Below are 19,396 nucleotides of genomic sequence, written 5' to 3'. Positions count from 1 at the left end.
GTGGCTCTCAAGTTGCACTAGCCCGCCAATTCGCATCCAGTCATTATTTTAAATTATTGTCAGAAGAAGAACATTGCTGCATCATTCAGGCTTCTAAATGTGCTGTATTTGAACAGTACCACTTAGAACACATGAAATACAGAGTATTCCAATTCCAGCTGCCATTTGGGCTGAACTGTAATATGTATTAAGAAGTCACACACATTGAGTGAGATTGCCAAACCATTTCATAAACATGGAATCATCTATCTCATAATACTTTTTTTTTGTTTCTTTTTACCAATCATTGTTTAATTATCAATTCACATATGATTCATAAACTCCTGAGCATTGTGAGGCACACATTTTTTAAAAACAGACGTCTGAGAGTAGAACATCAACTGGACTAGTATCTGAGCCTTCATTAAAACAACAATCCATTCAACAATAGACTAGTCATAGGCAGGATCATGCTGGACTAGACCCAAAGAGAAATGGTTCCCACTGACTACTGACTGACTAATGCAGGCCAGCTTGACTACTGTACGATTAAGACTTCTCACTAAGTTTGACAAAATTTGGCACAATGTGAAGTCTAACTCTATAATACAGTCAATCTAATTTAATGTATCATTCTCTGCAGTCATTCACAGACTGGGTCCACACAGATTCTTCATGAAACTTTTCCTGTGGTACTGTCTCACTTTGATTGGATTCTATGGTAGTGAGAGGATTTTGCAAAATCCGCCAGATTCCCTGTATGCCACATTGACATCCTGCCAGTTTAATTTCTGGACTTTACCTGGTGTGCTGTAGAGCTCTGTTTTCAACATTTTCCATTCCACAGAGATCTCATCCACAGCCACATTGGCCTCCAGTAAAACAGGTTTGTAATGGTCTGTGATGGTTTTCACACTGTCATCTCCAAATTCCTCTATTTCTTCTTTGTTAGGCCAAAGGGGGAATCTGTCAGATGAGGTAGATTTGATCACATCCTTTTCACAGTCCACAAATCTACAGGTCAGGCACTTCTGAAGCTTGTCAAGGACGTTTCTTGTGGTTGTGATGGCCTTTGCTCCAACTAATGTCTGTTCCCCAAAGGTAGTTAGGTCCCCCAAGGCTTTCTACTTAGGTTTGGATCTTGTTCTATACTTGGCCAGTGTTGCCATAGACACTTTCAGGACCCTGTATGCAACCCCAATTGTTGATTCCTTTGCCTGAGCTGTTAGTGAAAGCTGTTTGAGAACCAGGACAATGTCCCACATGAAGTGTGCAAACATGACTACATCGCATTGCTTCAGCTGCTTTAGCATGCCTTTAGCTTTGGATATCTGGTCAAGATGGGTAGTTATCACCTGGTACCCAGTTATGACATGCTTCATGGCCAGCTGCAGGTGGGGCAGCCAGCAGGTCCCACCCACATGAGTAGGTATGTGTGTCTCTTGGCCAAGTGCAGCATATGCCAGCTTCAAGTTACTCCTATTCAATGGACTATTGTGATAGAATAGATAAAGGTTGATTAGGAGTGAAGACAGTGTAGAGTGGAAAGGACTTGAGTGCATCTTTGTAAGCTAGTTCTAGACAATGCAAATAACGGTGAACAGCTTGTAGACATCCCAAGTGTAACTAGCCGGTGCTTCATCCAGTCATCCTCAAATCCAATGTACTTGTCCATGAACTTGTGCATTGATCATCACTGAGCCTAATTGAAAGTGCATCTGCCTTTCCCACGTGTTCCACTGCAAGAAACCTACATGTAACACTTCCTTCAATAGCAAATCTGATGTAAAGTATTTCTGCTGCCTGGATGGAAGTATCTCTGGTACCATCAGATATGGGGGAAATGTACTTAGACTTTCTGGCCAGATTTGTCAGGTGCTTCTGCTCCACCTGTGCTGTAGCACTGATGAACTTCTGGGCCTGTTTGTTGTTGCGGTACGTGCTACCAATGTCCAAACCTTTCATTTCGTCCAAGTATATCTGTATATGGCCGGCTATGCTTTGCAATTGCATGACATTTTCTGAATAGCTTTTCCAAACAATCTAATTGAAGCTTGTTGAGCTTTTGGAGCATCACCTCTGCCTGGCTGGCACCCTCTGGCAAGTTTATGGCATTTTCTCATCCCACACCTTTTAGGTGAGCCTTCGATCATGATATTTGACAGATTCAAGTTTGAAGTTGTCAGTACTATCCTTAAATATGTTCTTGTTTCCTGCTTTCCCTGATAAGGACAAATAACGATGTTTCCTGCACACAGTACAGTATGTCCTTGCCATCATCATAAGCCAGACACTTTGCCAAACAGTGTTAAACTTTCTGGAACGTCTTTCACGATCATAGTGTCGATCTCTTTCTCGTTTCTTGTTGGTTGCTTCCTCAGAGTTGTCTGGCTCCCTTGTCCTCTTTTCTCCTGGCTTTGTCACTCCTTTTATTTACTTCCACATGTTTGACTTGTAGGTGTTTGAACATGAAAATCAACAATTGAACCCTAACTCAACAATATCACACTCTATATAATATATGTTTGCTCAACTAACTGTGTAGCTTATTTATGGTCTATGCAACTGTGTTTAAGGATTTATACAAAAGCTTTCTTGTTTGTGGCTAAGTTTGTATCCCCCCCCAATACCACATGTTCCACTTCAACAAACCTACCCAATACTGAATGGCCTATCCGTAACTCCATAATATCACTCTCTATATAATGTTAGCTTATATCCTAACTTAAAAGAGGACTGATACAATTTTTCCCATTTTTACCACTTTAAATTCTAGTTGATAAACAATATGCATTTGCTTATAAACCACAAAGTGTTTTATATCTGTTTCAGAACAACCTCAGCTAAAAGCTATATGCATGTATAATGTACTTATAAGAACATAGAACATAAGAAAGTTTACAAACGAGATGAGGCCATTCGACCCATCGTACTCGTTTGGTGTCCATTAATAACTAAGTGCTCCAAGGATCCTATCTAGTCTGACTTTAAATGTTCCCAAATTTTCAGCTTCTACCACATCGCTGGGGAGTTTGTTCCAGATTGTGATTACTTTCTGTGTAAAGAAGTGTCTCCTGTTTTCCATTTTCAATGCCTTGAAGCCGATTTCCATTTGTGTCCCCCGGTGCGTGTGTCCCTGCTGATCTGGAAAAGCTCCTCTGGTTTGATGTGGTCGATGCCTTTCATGATTTTGAAGACTTGGATCAAGTCCCCACGTAGTCTGTTCCAGGGTGAAAAGGTTCAGTTCCCTCAGTCTCTCCGAGTAGGACTTTCCCTTCAGACCTGGAATAAGTCTGGTTGCTCTCCTCTGAACTGCCTCTAGAGCAGCAGTATCTTTCTTGAAGTGTGGTGCCCAGAACTGTACACAGTATTCCAGATGAGGTCTAACTAGTGTATTGTACAGTCTTAACATTACTTCCCTTGTTTTAAATTCTACACTTTTGACAATATACCCTAACATTGTTTGCCTTTTTTTTGCCTCCCCACATTGTTTGGATGGGGAAAGTGAGCAGTCCAGATAGACTCCTAGGTCTTTCTCATGCATTACTTCATCTAGTTCTATTCCTCTCATAGTGTAATTATAGTGGATATTTTTATTACCTGCATGTAATACCTTGCACTTGTCCACATTGATTTTCATCTGCCAGGTGTCAGCACACAACTGAATATTAATTCCCTTAGAATTGTATCTGCTGATCCACCTATTTTGGTATCATCTGCAAATTTGACAAGTTTGCTAACTATCCCAGAGTCCAGATCATTAATATAGATTAGAAAAAGCAAAGGCCCTAGTACTGATCCCTGTGGAACTCCAATAACAACCTCACTCCAGTCAGAAACAACTCCTCTACTTGACACCCTTTGTTTCCTATACATCAACCAGTTCATAATCCATCTACTTACATTACCCTGAATGCCTACAGCTTCCAATTTGAGGATCAGTCTTTAGTGTGGAACCTTATCATAAGCTTTTTGGAAATCGTAAGTATATCATATCATATGCTTCCACCTGATCTACAGCTGCAGTTGCATGTTAAAAAAAAAAATCTAATAAATTAGTAAGACATGATCTGCCTCGTCTTAACCCATGTTGACCATCTCCAAGAATATGGTTTCCATTAAGATGCTCCTCTATGTTCTGTCAAATAATTTTTTCCAACATTTTACAAGTGATGCAGGTGAGACTGATTGGTGTGTAATTTCCTGGCTCAGTTTTGTCCCCTTTCCTGTGGATTGGTATGACATTTGCTGTCTTCCAGTCAGTTTGCACATCCCCTGTTCTAAGTGTCATTTGGAATATTTGAGTTAGTGGCCTATAAATAATTTCTGATAAGTACTGTTGGAAATATCCCATCTGGCCCAGGTGATTTGTTTGTTTTTAATTCTGCTAATCCCCTTTGTACATTCTCCTCATTAATCCTGATCTCTCTTGGGATTTGACTGGACTGATTGTTAACCTGTGGCATGTTATCTGTTTTTTCTTTTGTGAAAACTATGAAATACTCATTTAGAACATTTGCCACATCTTGTTCATTTTCCAAGATACTTCCATTTTTGCCCTTTAGCTGTTTCACTTCCAGTTTCACATGACCTCTTGCTGTTGTAATATTGAAAAAAGCTCTTTGCATTAGTTTTAGCTCCAAGAGCTATGTTTCTTTCTATTTCCCTCTTTGCTTTCCTGATCCCTTTCTTAAGATCTCTTTGCAGCTCAACATATTCTATGTATTTTGTTTCGTCTCCATCCCTTTTGTATACTCTGATGGCCGCCCCTTTTCTTTTCCTCAGTGGAGGGATAGGGGAATCCATATTCTTGGTGTTGTTTTTAAAGATGGCTACTTCTACGCATTCCAAGATCTAAAATTGCAATATAACCTGCTGGGTATCCTCTTTCTTTCTTTTTTTTTTTTTTTTTTTTTTTAATCTCCGATTGTATTCTTCAATGCGTTCTTATGGGGTGCCCTGCGGAACTAAGTTACAGAGGCAAACACTATATGATCTACTAGACAAGAGGGGCAATACTAGAGGTATGGTTTCCTCGCTCTACTTTTTTTTTTTTTTGGACAGCCTCCTACAAGCCTTTGTCAATATACACCATTTGGACTAGGGACCTCTCTGTTATTGATGATGGGATTTCTTGGGATACTGTTTGGGCTAACTTGAGGAGAGCCTCTAGGAACCCTAATCATCAGCTTATTCATTTTATTCACAGGACATATTTGACCCCTCGCATATGATTTCTCATGAATCTGGGTCCTACCTCTAGTTGTGTGCTTTGTCCACAGGGTCCTGTCGGTACCTTTTTACACATGTTTTCGGAATGCTCTGATTCTGTGGTTGTGTTCTGGAGACGAGTCTCTTCAACATTATCAAATTCCTTGCTCTTCCCAAGTGTTGCTCCTGAATGATGACTCGTCTCTGAATTTAACGCTACAGCAGAAGTGTATATGGTTTGCTGGCCTCACTGCTGCCAGGAAGATGTTGGCTCTCCGTTGGCGGCCTCCTCATTCTCTTCCCTGTCTTCACTGGGTCAGGTCTTTTCTGGACATTGTTAATTTGGAGCTCTCTACTGCGAGGGTCCATGGAGCCGGGGTGGAGACGGCTGGAAGATGGCTGCTGATTCTATTGCATCTCTGATTTGAGGTGTTTTTTGTTGTTGTTGTTTGTTTATTATTATTTTTAATAGTAGTACTCTCTGTGCTGATTCTTTGTGGTCTTTTTGGGAAGGCATCTGTGAGGGTGAGGGGAGCGGGATGAGTGTGGGTGTTGGGAGAAGGGGATTGTTCTTCTGTCTGAGGGTAGGGGTCTTACGTTTGTCTTTGGGAGGAAAGGTAGGAAACTTTAGAAAGTGGGAAGCTTTTGAAGTGTGGTTTGTATGTTGTGTCCTGTGAATTTTATTCCTCAATAAAACATTGGTCACAAAAAAAAAGAAATGTCAATACAATTATTAGACATAGAGATGACAAAAATTAAGAAATGCAGAGAGAGGCACTTCAGCTTAGGGAGGAGAAAGATCAGCTTGCTTTGGCTAATGCTAAGTTAGAGCAGAGCATTGAGGTGCTAAAGGAAGAGATACAGAAGCAGATGCATAGTAAAAGAAAAGAGACCATGAAACTTATTTACTATAAAATAAAATCTGCAATGGATGGTGAACAGAGCTTAAGTGTGGCAGACAAGGTTAGAGAGTTAAATGAAGAGGTGCTGTTCTAGCAGGACAAGTATGAAGAAGTGAGGGGAGAGTGGCAAATAGATACATGGATGAAATGTATATATGGACTTAGTTGCTAATATGGGAGTTAGCATGCATAAGGCATCTCGGGTTTTTAAAGTAGTTTTTAAAAAACTGGGTTGTACAAACAAAGACTACAGAGAAATGGTTCAGGACATAGTCAGAAGTGGGGTTTGTGACTTGAAATGTACATTGATTTAAAAAAAAAAAAATAATAATCCCCTCCCAGGACGATTTAGGTGGATCCAACTGGGCCATCAATTACAAAGTATTAATTATTTGAGAAACGATTTGAGAGAAAGACATGGGGTGTTTTTAGCTGCGTAGCTGAGATTCTGCTGAAAGAAACCATGTGCAGTTTGTTTACATTGCACACCTGGTTTTAGAAATTCAGTGTGCAATGCAGCACATGGGGCTGGAATTGCCCAATGGAGAGGATGTCACTGTGTGTCATGTGCCATGGAGATCTGCTTTTTTTAAACTAGCCAATCAAAAAAAACCTGTGTCAGGCAGTGGAATAGATCAGCTGATCAGTGTCAGCTTACAGACTGAGCAGCATCAGAGAGGGAGGAGGAGGATGAGAGAGAGCTGTGTGTAAAACCTGGCCATTGTCGGAAGTTAATTTATTATGGGAGGAGCAGAGCAATTTGTGGGTTTGGTTTGTTTCGTTTTAAAAATAAAGACCGAAAAACAACACTACAAGCGATAGAGACTGATGTGGAAAGGACTTTTGTGTCCATTTTATTCTTTATGCTTTACATGATTGGAGACCGCTTAATAGATACACTTTTCTGTTAAGAGATATTAAGAAGAGCTAAAATGTGTATAGACAACATTGTATTTAGACATGCATTACGTTACAGATTTGCAACTGCAAATGACACTTTTTGCCGTATTATTTTTAATTTACTTAGACGATGCCCTTAACCAGGGCAAGTTACAGTTGAAACAAAATACACATTTCACGATTAATCATACAGTAACAGCAGCTACAATATAGCGGGTTTAATTTAACTAAAGTGTGCATGTTTCAGTCATGGTGTTTATCAACGCATTTATAAACCAGTCCTTAATATTTTAGAGGGAATCCCAGATCTGCTGTATTTATTTATTAATTGAATCATTTAACTTGTAAATGGACACACGTTAACTAAATAGTGTTCGCCTTCATGCTGATTGTCTCTGCATGGCTGTTATACATCAGACTGCAGATATTTATTTTGTTGAGGAAAAAGGACTGAAAAGGGATTTTACTTAATTTTATTCATGCATATTTTTATTTTGAAAAAAGATTTGATCATTATAATTGTTTTGAATCTTCTACCTCAGATTTGTGAAATGATCCACTGTTTTGGCAAGTATTTCTCACGTTCTGACCATAAAGAATAGTTTAAAACCACAATTAACCGTCTGGTTTCTTCAACTTTCATTCAGGAGCAAAAATCTGCCTTTTAACTTGAAAGAAATAATGATTTGACATTTATCGTGATAATTATCTATTGACTGATGTGATTTTTATCGTGATAACATTTTTGGCCATATCGCCCTCCCTAGGGGAAATAATAAAACAAGAATTACAATTGAATAAATGTTCCCTAACAGAGATGCTCTATTGGGTTGAGATCTGGTGACTGTGGGGGCCAGTTTAGTACAGTGAACTCATTGTCATGTTCAAGAAACCAATTTGAAATGATTGGACCTTTGTGACATGGTGCATTATCCTGCTGGAAGTAGCCATCAGAGGATGGGTACATGGTGGTCATAAAGGGATGGACATGGTCAGAAACAATGCTCAGGTAGGCCGTGGCATTTAAACGATGCCCAATTGGCATTAAGGGGCCTAAAGTGTGCCAAGAAAACATCCCCCACACCATTACACCACCACCACCAGCCTGCACAGTGGTAACAAGGCATGATGGATCCATGTTCTCATTCGGTTTACGCCAAATTCTGACTCTACCATCTGAATGTCTCAACAGAAATTGAGACTCATCAGACCAGGCAACATTTTTCCAGTCTTCAACTGTCCAATTTTGGTGAGCTTGTGCAAATTGTAGCCTCTTTTTCCTATTTGTAGTGGAGATGAGTGGTACCCGGTGGGGTCTTCTGCTGTTGTAGCCCATCCGCCTCAAGGTTGTACGTGTTGTGGCTTCACAAATGCTTTGCTGCATACCTCGGTTGTAACGAGTGGTTATTTCAGTCAAAGTTGCTCTTCTATCAGCTTGAATCAGTCGGCCCATTCTCCTCTGACCTCTAGCATCAACAAGGCATTTTCGCCCACAGGACTGCCGCATATTGGATGTTTTTCCCTTTTCACACCATTCTTTGTAAACCCTAGAAGTGGTTGTGCGTGAAAATCCCAGTAACTGAGCATATTGTGAAATACTCAGACCGGCCCGTCTGGCACCAACAACCATGCCACGCTCAAAATTGCTTAAATCACCTTTCTTTCCCATTCAGACATTCAGTTTGGAGTTCAGGAGATTGTCTTGACCAGGACCACACCCCTAAATGCATTGATGCAACTGCCATGTGATTGGTTGGTTAGATAATTGCATTAATGAGAAATTGAACAGGTGTTCCTAATAATCCTTTAGGTGAGTGTATATCTATATATATATATATATATATATATATATATATATATATATATATATATATATATATATATACACTGATCAGCCATAACATTATGACCACTGACAGGTGAAGTGAATAACACTGATAATCTCGTCAGTGGGTGGGATATATTAGGCAGCAAGTGAACATTTTGTCCTCAAAGTTGATGTGTTGGAAAAAAAAATAAAAATTGGGCAAGCGTAAGGATCTGAGCAACTTGGACAAGGGCCAAATTGTGATGGATAGACGACTTGTTCAGAGCATCTCCAAAACTGCAGCTCTTGTGGGGTGTTCCTGGTCTGCAAGTGGTCAGTACCTATCAAAAGTTGTCCAAGGAAGGAAAAGCGGTGGACCGGGACAGGGTCATGGGCGGCCAAGGCTCATTGATGCATGTGGGGAGTGAAGGCTGGCCCGTGTGGTCCGATCCAACAGACGAGCTACTGTAACTCAAATTGCTGAAAAAGTTAATGCTGGTTCTGATAGAAAGGTGTCAGAACACACAATGCATCGCAGTTTGTTGTGTATGGGGCTGCGTAGCTGCAGACCAGTCAGGGTGCCCATGCTGACCCCTGTCCACTGCCGAAAGCGCCTCCAATGGGCATGTGAGCATCAGAACTGGACCACGGAGCAATGGAAGAAGGTGGCCTGGTCTGATGAATCACGAGTTCAAGGTGTTGACTTGGCCTCCAAATTCCCCAGATCTCAATCCAATCGAGCATCTGTGGGATGTGCTGGACAAACAAGTCCGATCCATGGAGGCCACACCTCGCAACTTACAGGACTTAAAGCATCTGCTGCTAACGTCTTGGTGTCGGATACCACAGCACACCTTCAGAGGTCTAGTGGTGTCCATGCCTCGACGGGTCAGGGCTGTTTTGGGACCTACACAATATTAGGCAGGTGGTCATAATGTTATGGCTGATCGGTGTATATACAGCTCTGGAAAAAATTAAGAGACCACTGCAATTTTTTTCTAAATTCAGCATGCTCTACATGTACGGCAGCCATTCCATTCCATTCATTTTTATTTGGAATTTGGTAGTAACAGAAATGTTCATTTTACCCAAACACATACCTATAAATAGTAAAACCAGAGAAACTGATAATTTTGCAGTGGTCTCTTAATTTTTTCCAGAGCTATATATATATATATATATATATTACACACTGTCACGGTTCCCCAGTACTCACCCTCTCTCTCCACTAGAGGCCGCTATCACCCTGTCTTTCTCTGTACCTTCTCTCAGCTCCTGTCAATCAGTCTATTAACATTCTGGTCTCCCATGTGCACTTGTTCACTCTCCCTATGTTCCTATTCTTCCTGCACCTTCCCACCTGGTTTCCTGTGGCGTATATAATCCCCTCATTTCCCTCACTAGTAGTCACTGCAATCCTGAGCCTTCTTCCCGTGTCCTCTCCTAGAGTCCTGTATCCCCATGCCTGGTATCCGTATTTCCTTGAACCTTCGCCTGACTTTCCGACCACGACTCTGTCTATCCCTTGTTGCCTTGTTTCCCCGATCCTACGACCTGCGTCTATGACCTCGACCACGTCTCTGTCTCGCCTCCATTGCCCTGATCCGCCTGCTCCCGACCCGCGCCTGTCCGACCACGCACTGCACTTGAGTTCCCTGTTCCTGTGCTCCCCGAGGTGCAACCGTGACACACACATAATTTGTCATATAATATATATATATATACATACACACTCACCTAAAGGATTATTAGGAACACCTGTTCAATTTCTCATTGATGCAATTATCTAACCAACCAATCACATGGCAGTTGCTTCAATGCATTTAGGGGTGTGGTCCTGGTCAAGACAATCTCCTGAACTCCAAACTGAATGTCTGAATGGGAAAGAAAGGTGATTTAAGTAATTTTGAGCGTGGCATGGTTGTTGGTGCCAGACGGGCCGGTCTGAGTATTTCACAATCTGCTCAGTTACTGGGATTTTCACGCACAACCATTTCTAGGGTTTACAAAGAATGGTGTGAAAAGGGAAAAACATCCAGTATGCGGCAGTCCTGTGGGCGAAAATGCCTTGTTGATGCTAGAGGTCAGAGGAGAATGGGCCGACTGATTCAAGCTGATAGAAGAGCAACTTTGACTGAAATAACCACTCGTTACAACCGAGGTATGCAGCAAAGCATTTGTGAAGCCACAACACGTACAACCTTGAGGCGGATGGGCTACAACAGCAGAAGACCCCACCGGGTACCACTCATCTCCACTACAAATAGGAAAAAGAGGCTACAATTTGCACAAGCTCACCAAAATTGGACAGTTGAAGACTGGAAAAATGTTGCCTGGTCTGATGAGTCTCGATTTCTGTTGAGACATTCAGATGGTAGAGTCAGAATTTGGCGTAAACCGAATGAGAACATGGATCCATCATGCCTTGTTACCACTGTGCAGGCTGGTGGTGGTGGTGTAATGGTGTGGGGGATGTTTTCTTGGCACACTTTAGGCCCCTTAGTGCCAATTGGGCATCGTTTAAATGCCACGGCCTACCTGAGTATTGTTTCTGACCATGTCCATCCCTTTATGACCACCATGTACCCATCCTCTGATGGCTACTTCCAGCAGGATAATGCACCATGTCACAAAGGTCGAATCATTTCAAATTGGTTTCTTGAACATGACAATGAGTTCACTGTACTAAACTGGCCCCCACAGTCACCAGATCTCAACCCAATAGAGCATCTTTGGGATGTGGTGGAACGGGAGCTTCATGCCCTGGATGTGCATCCCACAAATCTCCATCAACTGCAAGATGCTATCCTATCAATATGGGCCAACATTTCTAAAGAATGCTTTCAGCACCTTGTTGAATCAATGCCACGTAGAATTAAGGCAGTTCTGAAGGCGAAAGGGGGTCAAACACAGTATTAGTATGGTGTTCCTAATAATCCTTTAGGTGAGTGTGTGTGTGTGTGTGTGTGTGTAATATATATATATATAAAATCAAATAACAACACGAGTAATAGTAATTTTGCAACACATGCGCTCTAAAATAGTATAGATTCACATCTGGTTTTATAGTGCTGTATTTAACATCTGTCCTTGCTAGACCGTTACATTTAGTTGCCATGACACTTACAGCATTGTATAATGTAACTATTCAAAATGTTTATCCTGGCAATATGCATATGTATGGCCAGGCGGACTGCTTAGCTTGAATACTGCTGCATGGGAGTGTGTGTGTGTGTGTGAAAATCTGTATTGACTTGTTTGTGTGTAATTCAAGCCATTTCATTAAAACTCGGTAACTTTATTATTTTGTTAATTCGCTTCCATTGCTTTTAAAAAAATGTTAATACAATGAGCGTAACATTCAAGATCGTAATTCCACGAACTTGTCTATTAGTAAAATAAACTTGCAACTTTATAAGCAGTTGCATCTCTTGTTTAAGGACCTCAAAACTACTAATTTACTAACTTTTACACAAATTATTCAATAGTAACAGACCACATAGACTTATTTGCTCCCTCATTTTCCCGCCTTACTTTTATACATGAAGACAGCGATTGGCCCAATAACAAATGACTAAGGGTCTTCTGCAAGTTATTGAGCACATACAGATAGACAGGCATTTCCTGCAAAGTGATTAGCTGCAGGGCTCTACAGTGCGAGCGTTTTACTCCCATTTGCGATTATAAATAATGTTGTGCGAGTGTGAAATACAATTTGGGCGCGCAGTGCGAGTAGGAAATGTAGAAATGAAAAATGAGAGAGAAAACTACAAGTCCCTTGATTGACGTTCATGCCCCAGTATTGCAGCGGTTAATTTGGCACGATATCCAGTCACCTACTAGATGGAGTTAGCCTCCTCCTCATTAAAACGCACTTACAGATACAATACAGTACTCCGCGACAGCGGGGCTGCAACAACTTTGCGATAACATTGATTATTAAAATCTACTATAATCTTAAAATTATTAATTATGATTAATTTATCGTCGTTTAATTTGGTCTACCTGGGGCACAACCTTGAGAGATGGCGAAGGCAGCAGCTACATCCTTGGAAAGTATAGGAGCACTTCACTTTGAATTTACACTGAAGACATTTTGCTGCAACATGTGCACAGCTGAACTGGCGATCACGACAATGACATGGAACACTGAAGAGAGACGCATTGGAGCCGATTGCAGAATGGAGACGCTCAGCTGCTGTAGACTGCTGCCTCTGGACCCGAGAAGTTGTCCGTCAAGGATATTGCAGATTGGATCAGTTTAAAATGCACGAAGTACTCAGCCTTTCCCGTTATGTGAACTCATGTGCGTCTAGCAAGCTCCTCCTGTTTCTTTACCTCCTCAACTAAATTATTATTATCATTGTTATATATGTTATAAATATTATAAAAATATGCAAAACAGCAGGACAGTACAGACAGACACAAGATAAGCAAGAAAACAAGCAGGTAGGTTCGCCAATGAAGGAGAGCAAGCAATAAAAAGTCTGAAAAGATTATTTTTAGACTTGTAACTAACAGATCCTTAAAAACTTTTACCCCAAAAGTGATTAAGACATTTCTTTAAATGTGTAGGGTGCTTCTCAGAGCCTCTGGAAGTGCATTGCACAGCTGTTGCGCATTATATTATATGATCAAACTAGTGCCATACATATGGAATTCAAAATATAAATATATATCATAAACGAAAAAACGTTTGAGTTTCCAATGGCGCTGCTGTGTGTGCGTGTATTTGCACAGGGACATGCAGAAGTGTGGTGCAGGGGTGCCCATTATCTTTCCCTTGCCATTTTTTCCCCCGAAGTCCCATATATGACCCGACTGCCCCCCCCCGGACCGCACTTCGCTAGCTGCCCTCCAACCCACCCCCCCGCCGAATGAATTGCCCCTTTTTTGGTTTGAGCCACTGCCCCCTCAAGAGGCTCCTATGGTACAGCACTGTATTTTAATGTCTTGGAACATTGTTGCATTTGTTTTTCATGTTAGCATTAAATATGAACCATTTATGATGTGCCACTAAATTTGATTTATTTATTTATTTATTTATTTATTTTTTGAGTGTGCTGTGCCCCTAAATTTAGTACTGTGACTCTAAAGCTGCATAAAACATTTACTCCACCCACATTCAATGGTTTCCGGGTTTGCAGCTATACATGCTCGATACTCGCGATAAGTGTTTTGCATTTCGCCCAAAATATATCGAGTATATTGCAAAAACTCTATATATCACCCAGCACTACGACAAATATATTATTGATAATATGCATCTACTACATTACATCAGCTACTGAATAGCTATTTTTTTTCTTTTTTTTTTTTTTCTTTCATGCCTTTTCTCTGCTGAGTCTCAACAAATCAAAAAGGCACAATTTAAATTAACTTTAAACTTTAAACTTGAGAACCAAGGCAGATTTCCTTTGTGGTATTTGCTTCAAAGTGAGTCGGAGCACTGCAGGTAAATTAGTTGAAATTGATTTTGCTATGAGTTAAAAGTTGAACTTGTCCACTACTTCTCGGTCAGCTGAAAATGGGTTGTGGTCAGCGATTTGTTACTCAATTAAATATTTGAGCTTCCGCACAACATAAGAACATAAAGTTTACAAACGAAAGGAGGCCATTCAACCCATCGTGCTCGTTTGGTGTCCATTAATAACAAGTGATCCAAGGATCCTGTCCAGTCTATTTTTGAATGTACCCAAGTTTTCAGCTTCAACCACATTGCTGGGGAGTTTGTTCCAGATTGTAACAACTCTCGGTATGAAGAAGTGTCTCTTGTTTCAGAATATGAAGTGAATGCAATGATCCTGCTGCTGCTGGCAGGCAGGAAAGTGACAGAGATCACTTCAATCCAGTTGCATATTATAATAATATTTCTTAGCATAGAACAGTTTTGTCTAATTTGAAAATATGAAATATGGCTGGTGATGTCAGACACAAACTCGTCTTATGCCTTAAGCCAAACATTCAGATAATTAAGGTGGGCAGTAAGGAAAGCAAGATTATTAAGCCCCTTAACATCCTCTAGGGGGTCTTGGGCCCTTTTCAATATAGCTTTGATTGCCAGCAGCTGCAAGACCAACATTTCTATAAAGTTCATGTGTGTGCATCAGTTTCTTCTAAATATCTTTGAATTTGATATGGAGGCATTTATTATGTTTGCGAAACCTAATTCTTTCCCACACGGACTGTACTCCTGTATAATGCAGTGAAACTGAATGAGCAGCTCCTCTCAATTGTCTAAACACATTTGCTGTGTTTAGTTATTTTACAATTTTTAATGTGAAATATGCACCAAATTATTCTAATGCTAAGCATGCATATTCTTCTTTGTTCTATTAGTTGTTTTACGGTGAACATGTAAAACATTGTGTAGTTTTTAATTATTTTTTTCTTCTCCCCACGTCATGTTTCTGCTTGGTGCTTCCTGTGCTCCTTTTTAAAGAAAAACTCCCAAGGTATGTAACTGGCCTTTTTTTGGTAAATATTATTGGGTTAACAATTACACTGGTACTTTGGGCAGCTCTCAATATTACAGATTTAATGGCATTAGCAGGGCACAGTTGTAATGTATCTAGGATTTCCAAAGCAACACAGAGCAGTTATTACATAAGCCAGAGATTCCCAAACTGGGGTCCAAAAATATCATCAGTCACCACCCAAACAACCCCCCCCCGCTCTCATATTTTTACCGTCAGCACCCCCCGTAAGTTTTTACCATCAGGCCCTCACCGTTCTCGCATGATTTCCTGTTAGCAAAATCTGTACTTGAGACAACTCCTCATTTCCAATCACTCCAGGCCATCACAGCTTCTCTTTTCACCATACTTCAATCATCTCTTGAGTGTGTGAATCTTGAACAAATTTATGTCATCCAAATTATTCATTGATAATATAAATAATAATTTGTGTGAAAAAAATATTTAGGCTGAGTTGAGATCGATCTCAAGACTGAGGGTAGTATTTTAGCCATCTGCTGTTTTTCACTTTTTGTACTGGAGGTCTGACCTTGTGAAGACCTGCAGAGTGCTCTCTAAGGGGTTCACAAGTATAATTATGTTCCTGGTGTTCTCTTACCAAAATAATGCCGTAACATAAAATAACAATCAGCAGAACAAGTGAATTGTGTTTTAAACTTGTATGTTTCCTTTATCTTTCCAGATGGTTTAGTTACAGTGCAATTGGCCTAATTATGCATATGTGGCACAACACAACAGCCTCAAACACAAAGTTTTACAGTATAGTGACTGTTAGTGTCTACAAAAAATTTGGAACATCAACAATCCTTGGGTGGCAATGATCCGTCAGTCCTTGGGGTGTGGGTTAACTATTATTAGCCCTCTGTGGTGGGGTGCCTTGTCAACCCCTCAGAGTGATCTATTGCTGGAAATGTGTGCTCAGGTGCTGATCATGAAATGCAGGACATCTACTGCAGGACAGAATACAATTGTGCCAAAAAAAAATAGCCCTTTAGTGGTACCACTGATGAGCAACACACGTGCACAATGTCATTTCCTTTTGTTAGCACTCATCTGTATCTAAACGAAAATCCAAGTCCGTCCGCCATCTAGAAAGTACTGGCGATATCCCGCTTGCACAGGAGACCAGGGAAAGGAAAACTGATAGACTCCAATATGATCCTGCAAAGTTTTCATCCCTAACAATAAATGTTGACAACTAAAAATAACTGCAGCCCCATCACTAACTTTAAGATACTGGATTTTATCCACATGTTACAGAAACATCTCTGCTTCACTTGTGCAAGAGCATTAGTTTTAGATGCACACAACACAATTTAAATCTGCTGACATGTTTAACACTTTAGAGTTTCTTAGCTTTAAACAGCAATTTCCTAACCATTATGTTCTATCCCTTTTTGTTAATGACAGAAAAAAATATATAGATCACCATATTTAGTAGGGGTTTACACTCTTCTCTGATTTGCCTTCATAGCCACAGGTCTGTAACTTTAAAGTCGTCTTATAACTTTTAAGTCAGTTAAATACTTCATATTTCTTCTTTAGGGAGCACTGTATATTTGTGTATATATCTATATAATGTTGTATTACTTACACCCTCTTGGTCAGATACTAAATTTGTTTTTGTTTTGTTTTCACATCTACAGGTCTTTGCCTTTGACTATTGCTTTTGGTCTATGGATGAATCAAATGTTACACAATATGCAGGTGAGTCATATTTTTGTTCTTAGTGAAATCACTACCATAGGTGAGGCTGTTGTGGAATCTGTGCTGTCGGCACAGCAGTGATTAGCACAGAAAGACACTGTATGATGAGACGGGACCATTCAGAACACTTTATTTTCACGTTTACAGTTTGTATATTTCAAGCATACTCAAACCTTCTTTATTTTGCAGGTCAAGAAGTAGTATTTAAGTGCCTTGGAGAAGGGATACTTGAAAATGCATTTCAAGGATATAATGCTTGTGTCTTTGCTTATGGACAGACAGGTAACCTTATATTATCTTTTTTGGAGCCTATGGAAAGATAAGAGAGAGAGGGAAATAAGTAGTAGATTAATTGCATGTTTCCGTGACCAAACCATCAAGGATATTATTTAAAAACAAACATGACTGCTTGCAACCATGACTATCTGTTAGAAAATATAAGACACTTTCCAGTAAGTTACTAGTTAAAACTTGTTCTTATTAGGATTTATTTGCTCTTATTATGATTTCTCTACTCAGAGTTATCTGTGTGGCAGATGAAAACAATTTCTGCTGCCGTGGTAAATTCTTTGGGTAACGAACCGAAATTATCTATTAATACGTTCCTATTAGTACAGTGTGTCCTTGGTACCAGCGCTTCCATGTCTGAACTAATTACAAAGAAAACCTTTTGAAATTTTGTTTACCATGCTTTGTACTGTGTCTTTGATATAAACGCCTCCATGCTTGAACTAATTATAAAGAATACCTTATTAATTATCACTTCCCGTGTCTCGGAACTGCCCCAGACATATGCCAAGAAGATATCATCCAGTTTCGGGACTGCCCCGAAACTCCTTTGAAATCTGAATGTAGATCTATAAAAGGCTGTGTGAAACTTTCAATAAACGAAGATAAACAAACAGACTTCGGTGTCTGTGACTTTTTCTTTCTGAGTGCTCGTCTCCTGCTGAAAAGTCTCCACTGTTGCTGGAAGCGCTGACTGGGGTGCCTGATTCACTGGGACCCGAAGGGTTACTTCAATTGAAGTTTTGTACCTTAACACTATCCAATATAACAGTGCTCAAAACTGTGTTTAAAAAATCATAAAGACACTGAGGTGCATTTACCGTTTTAGGTTGATTTAGCTTTCTCCCAATGTAGAATGATGTATGTTTTTTTGCTGCCAAGATAATACATTTTAAGGAGATGTTTTATGGAAGTATTGATTTGGAGATGGAAAATATGGTGGGAATATCATTATAACATTTCAGGTAGTTTTTCAAATTTTAATTGAAGAATGTATTGACTGAGATTAGATGTCCAGAAAGTAGTTAAATAGTTATATTCACTCCTGCTGGTATCTGTGCATTCACATACATTTTGCATTAATCCTTCCATATTGTCATGCAGGTTCAGGCAAGTCATTTTCCATGATGGGAAATGGAGACCAGCCAGGCCTTATACCCCGTCTCTGCTGCTCCTTGTTTGAAAGGGTTTCAAAAGAAGACAAATCACACTCGTTCAAAGTGGAAGTTTCTTATATGGAAATCTACAATGAAAAAGTTAGGGATCTACTGGATCCCAAAGGGTAAGTGAAAGGTACAACCTAAACACACAAAAAAGAAATGCCCTTTTGTGACAAGTTTTTAACATCAGTCAAATTCATGATGTGCGGAAGGACGTTTGTTCTTGCTAACAAGTTATCCCTCTCCTCAGTATACTTAACTACATGTTAGCTAAACACAACATGTTCAATGGACAGGAGATGAGACCCTTTAAGAGATTTTTTTTTTCTCTATTTAACACATGCTAATATAGATAATATCCAGGTGTGGGCTGACACCTGGCAGATGAAATTCAATGTGGACAAGTGCAGGGTATTACATGCAGGTAATAAAAATGCCCACTATACTTACACTATGGGAGGAATATAACTAAAAGAAGTAAAGCATGAGAAAGACCTAGGAGTTGAGTCTATGTGGACTCTTCACGCTCCCCATCCAAACATTGTGGGGAAGCAATTAAAAAGGCAAACAAAATGCCAAGGGTATATTGTCAAACGTGTAGAATTTAGAATAAGGGAAGTAATGTTAAGACTGTACAATGTGCTAGTTAGACCTCATCTGGAATACTGTGTACAGTTCAGAAGTCTTTTAATCAGGCTGGCCCGGATAAAAATCAGACCGAACTCGTGTTCAAGCAGCTTTCTTACAGATCTCTTCCGGGTTTTACATTTTATATAGTAGTAAACAAAAGGTGAATAATGTCCAATCAGCAGAGGGCAGTGTCCCGGATGTGCACGTGGATTGGCTCAGCCCTCGCTCTTCTCTACTTCCTCTTCCTCCTTTGGAGTGTAGGGTTACCAAACACCGGGGGTGACGTCACCGATTCCTCCGCAGGGCATTCTGGGATGCACAAAGGACTGAGGGGGA

At 40.1% G+C, this 19,396-nt stretch overlaps 1 protein-coding gene across 2 annotated transcripts in view; it reads left to right on the top strand.

Annotated features, from left to right (window-relative positions):
* kif13a (kinesin family member 13A) overlaps positions 1–19,396 on the top strand; it is a gene marked incomplete at its 3' end in the record, with an annotated part of 124,535 nt that overhangs the window by 5,971 nt on the left and 99,168 nt on the right. For both annotated transcript variants that reach the window (XM_066716017.1, XM_066716016.1), the window contains 4 exon segments: positions 15,242–15,254; positions 16,922–16,982; positions 17,172–17,264; positions 18,375–18,552. In XM_066716017.1, coding sequence (XP_066572114.1) covers positions 15,242–15,254; positions 16,922–16,982; positions 17,172–17,264; positions 18,375–18,552 — 345 coding nt within the window.

Source organism: Amia ocellicauda, chromosome 10 (assembly GCF_036373705.1).
Source record: "Amia ocellicauda isolate fAmiCal2 chromosome 10, fAmiCal2.hap1, whole genome shotgun sequence".
NCBI lineage: Eukaryota > Metazoa > Chordata > Actinopteri > Amiiformes > Amiidae > Amia > Amia ocellicauda.
This window is presented reverse-complemented; position numbering and strand designations above follow the sequence as displayed.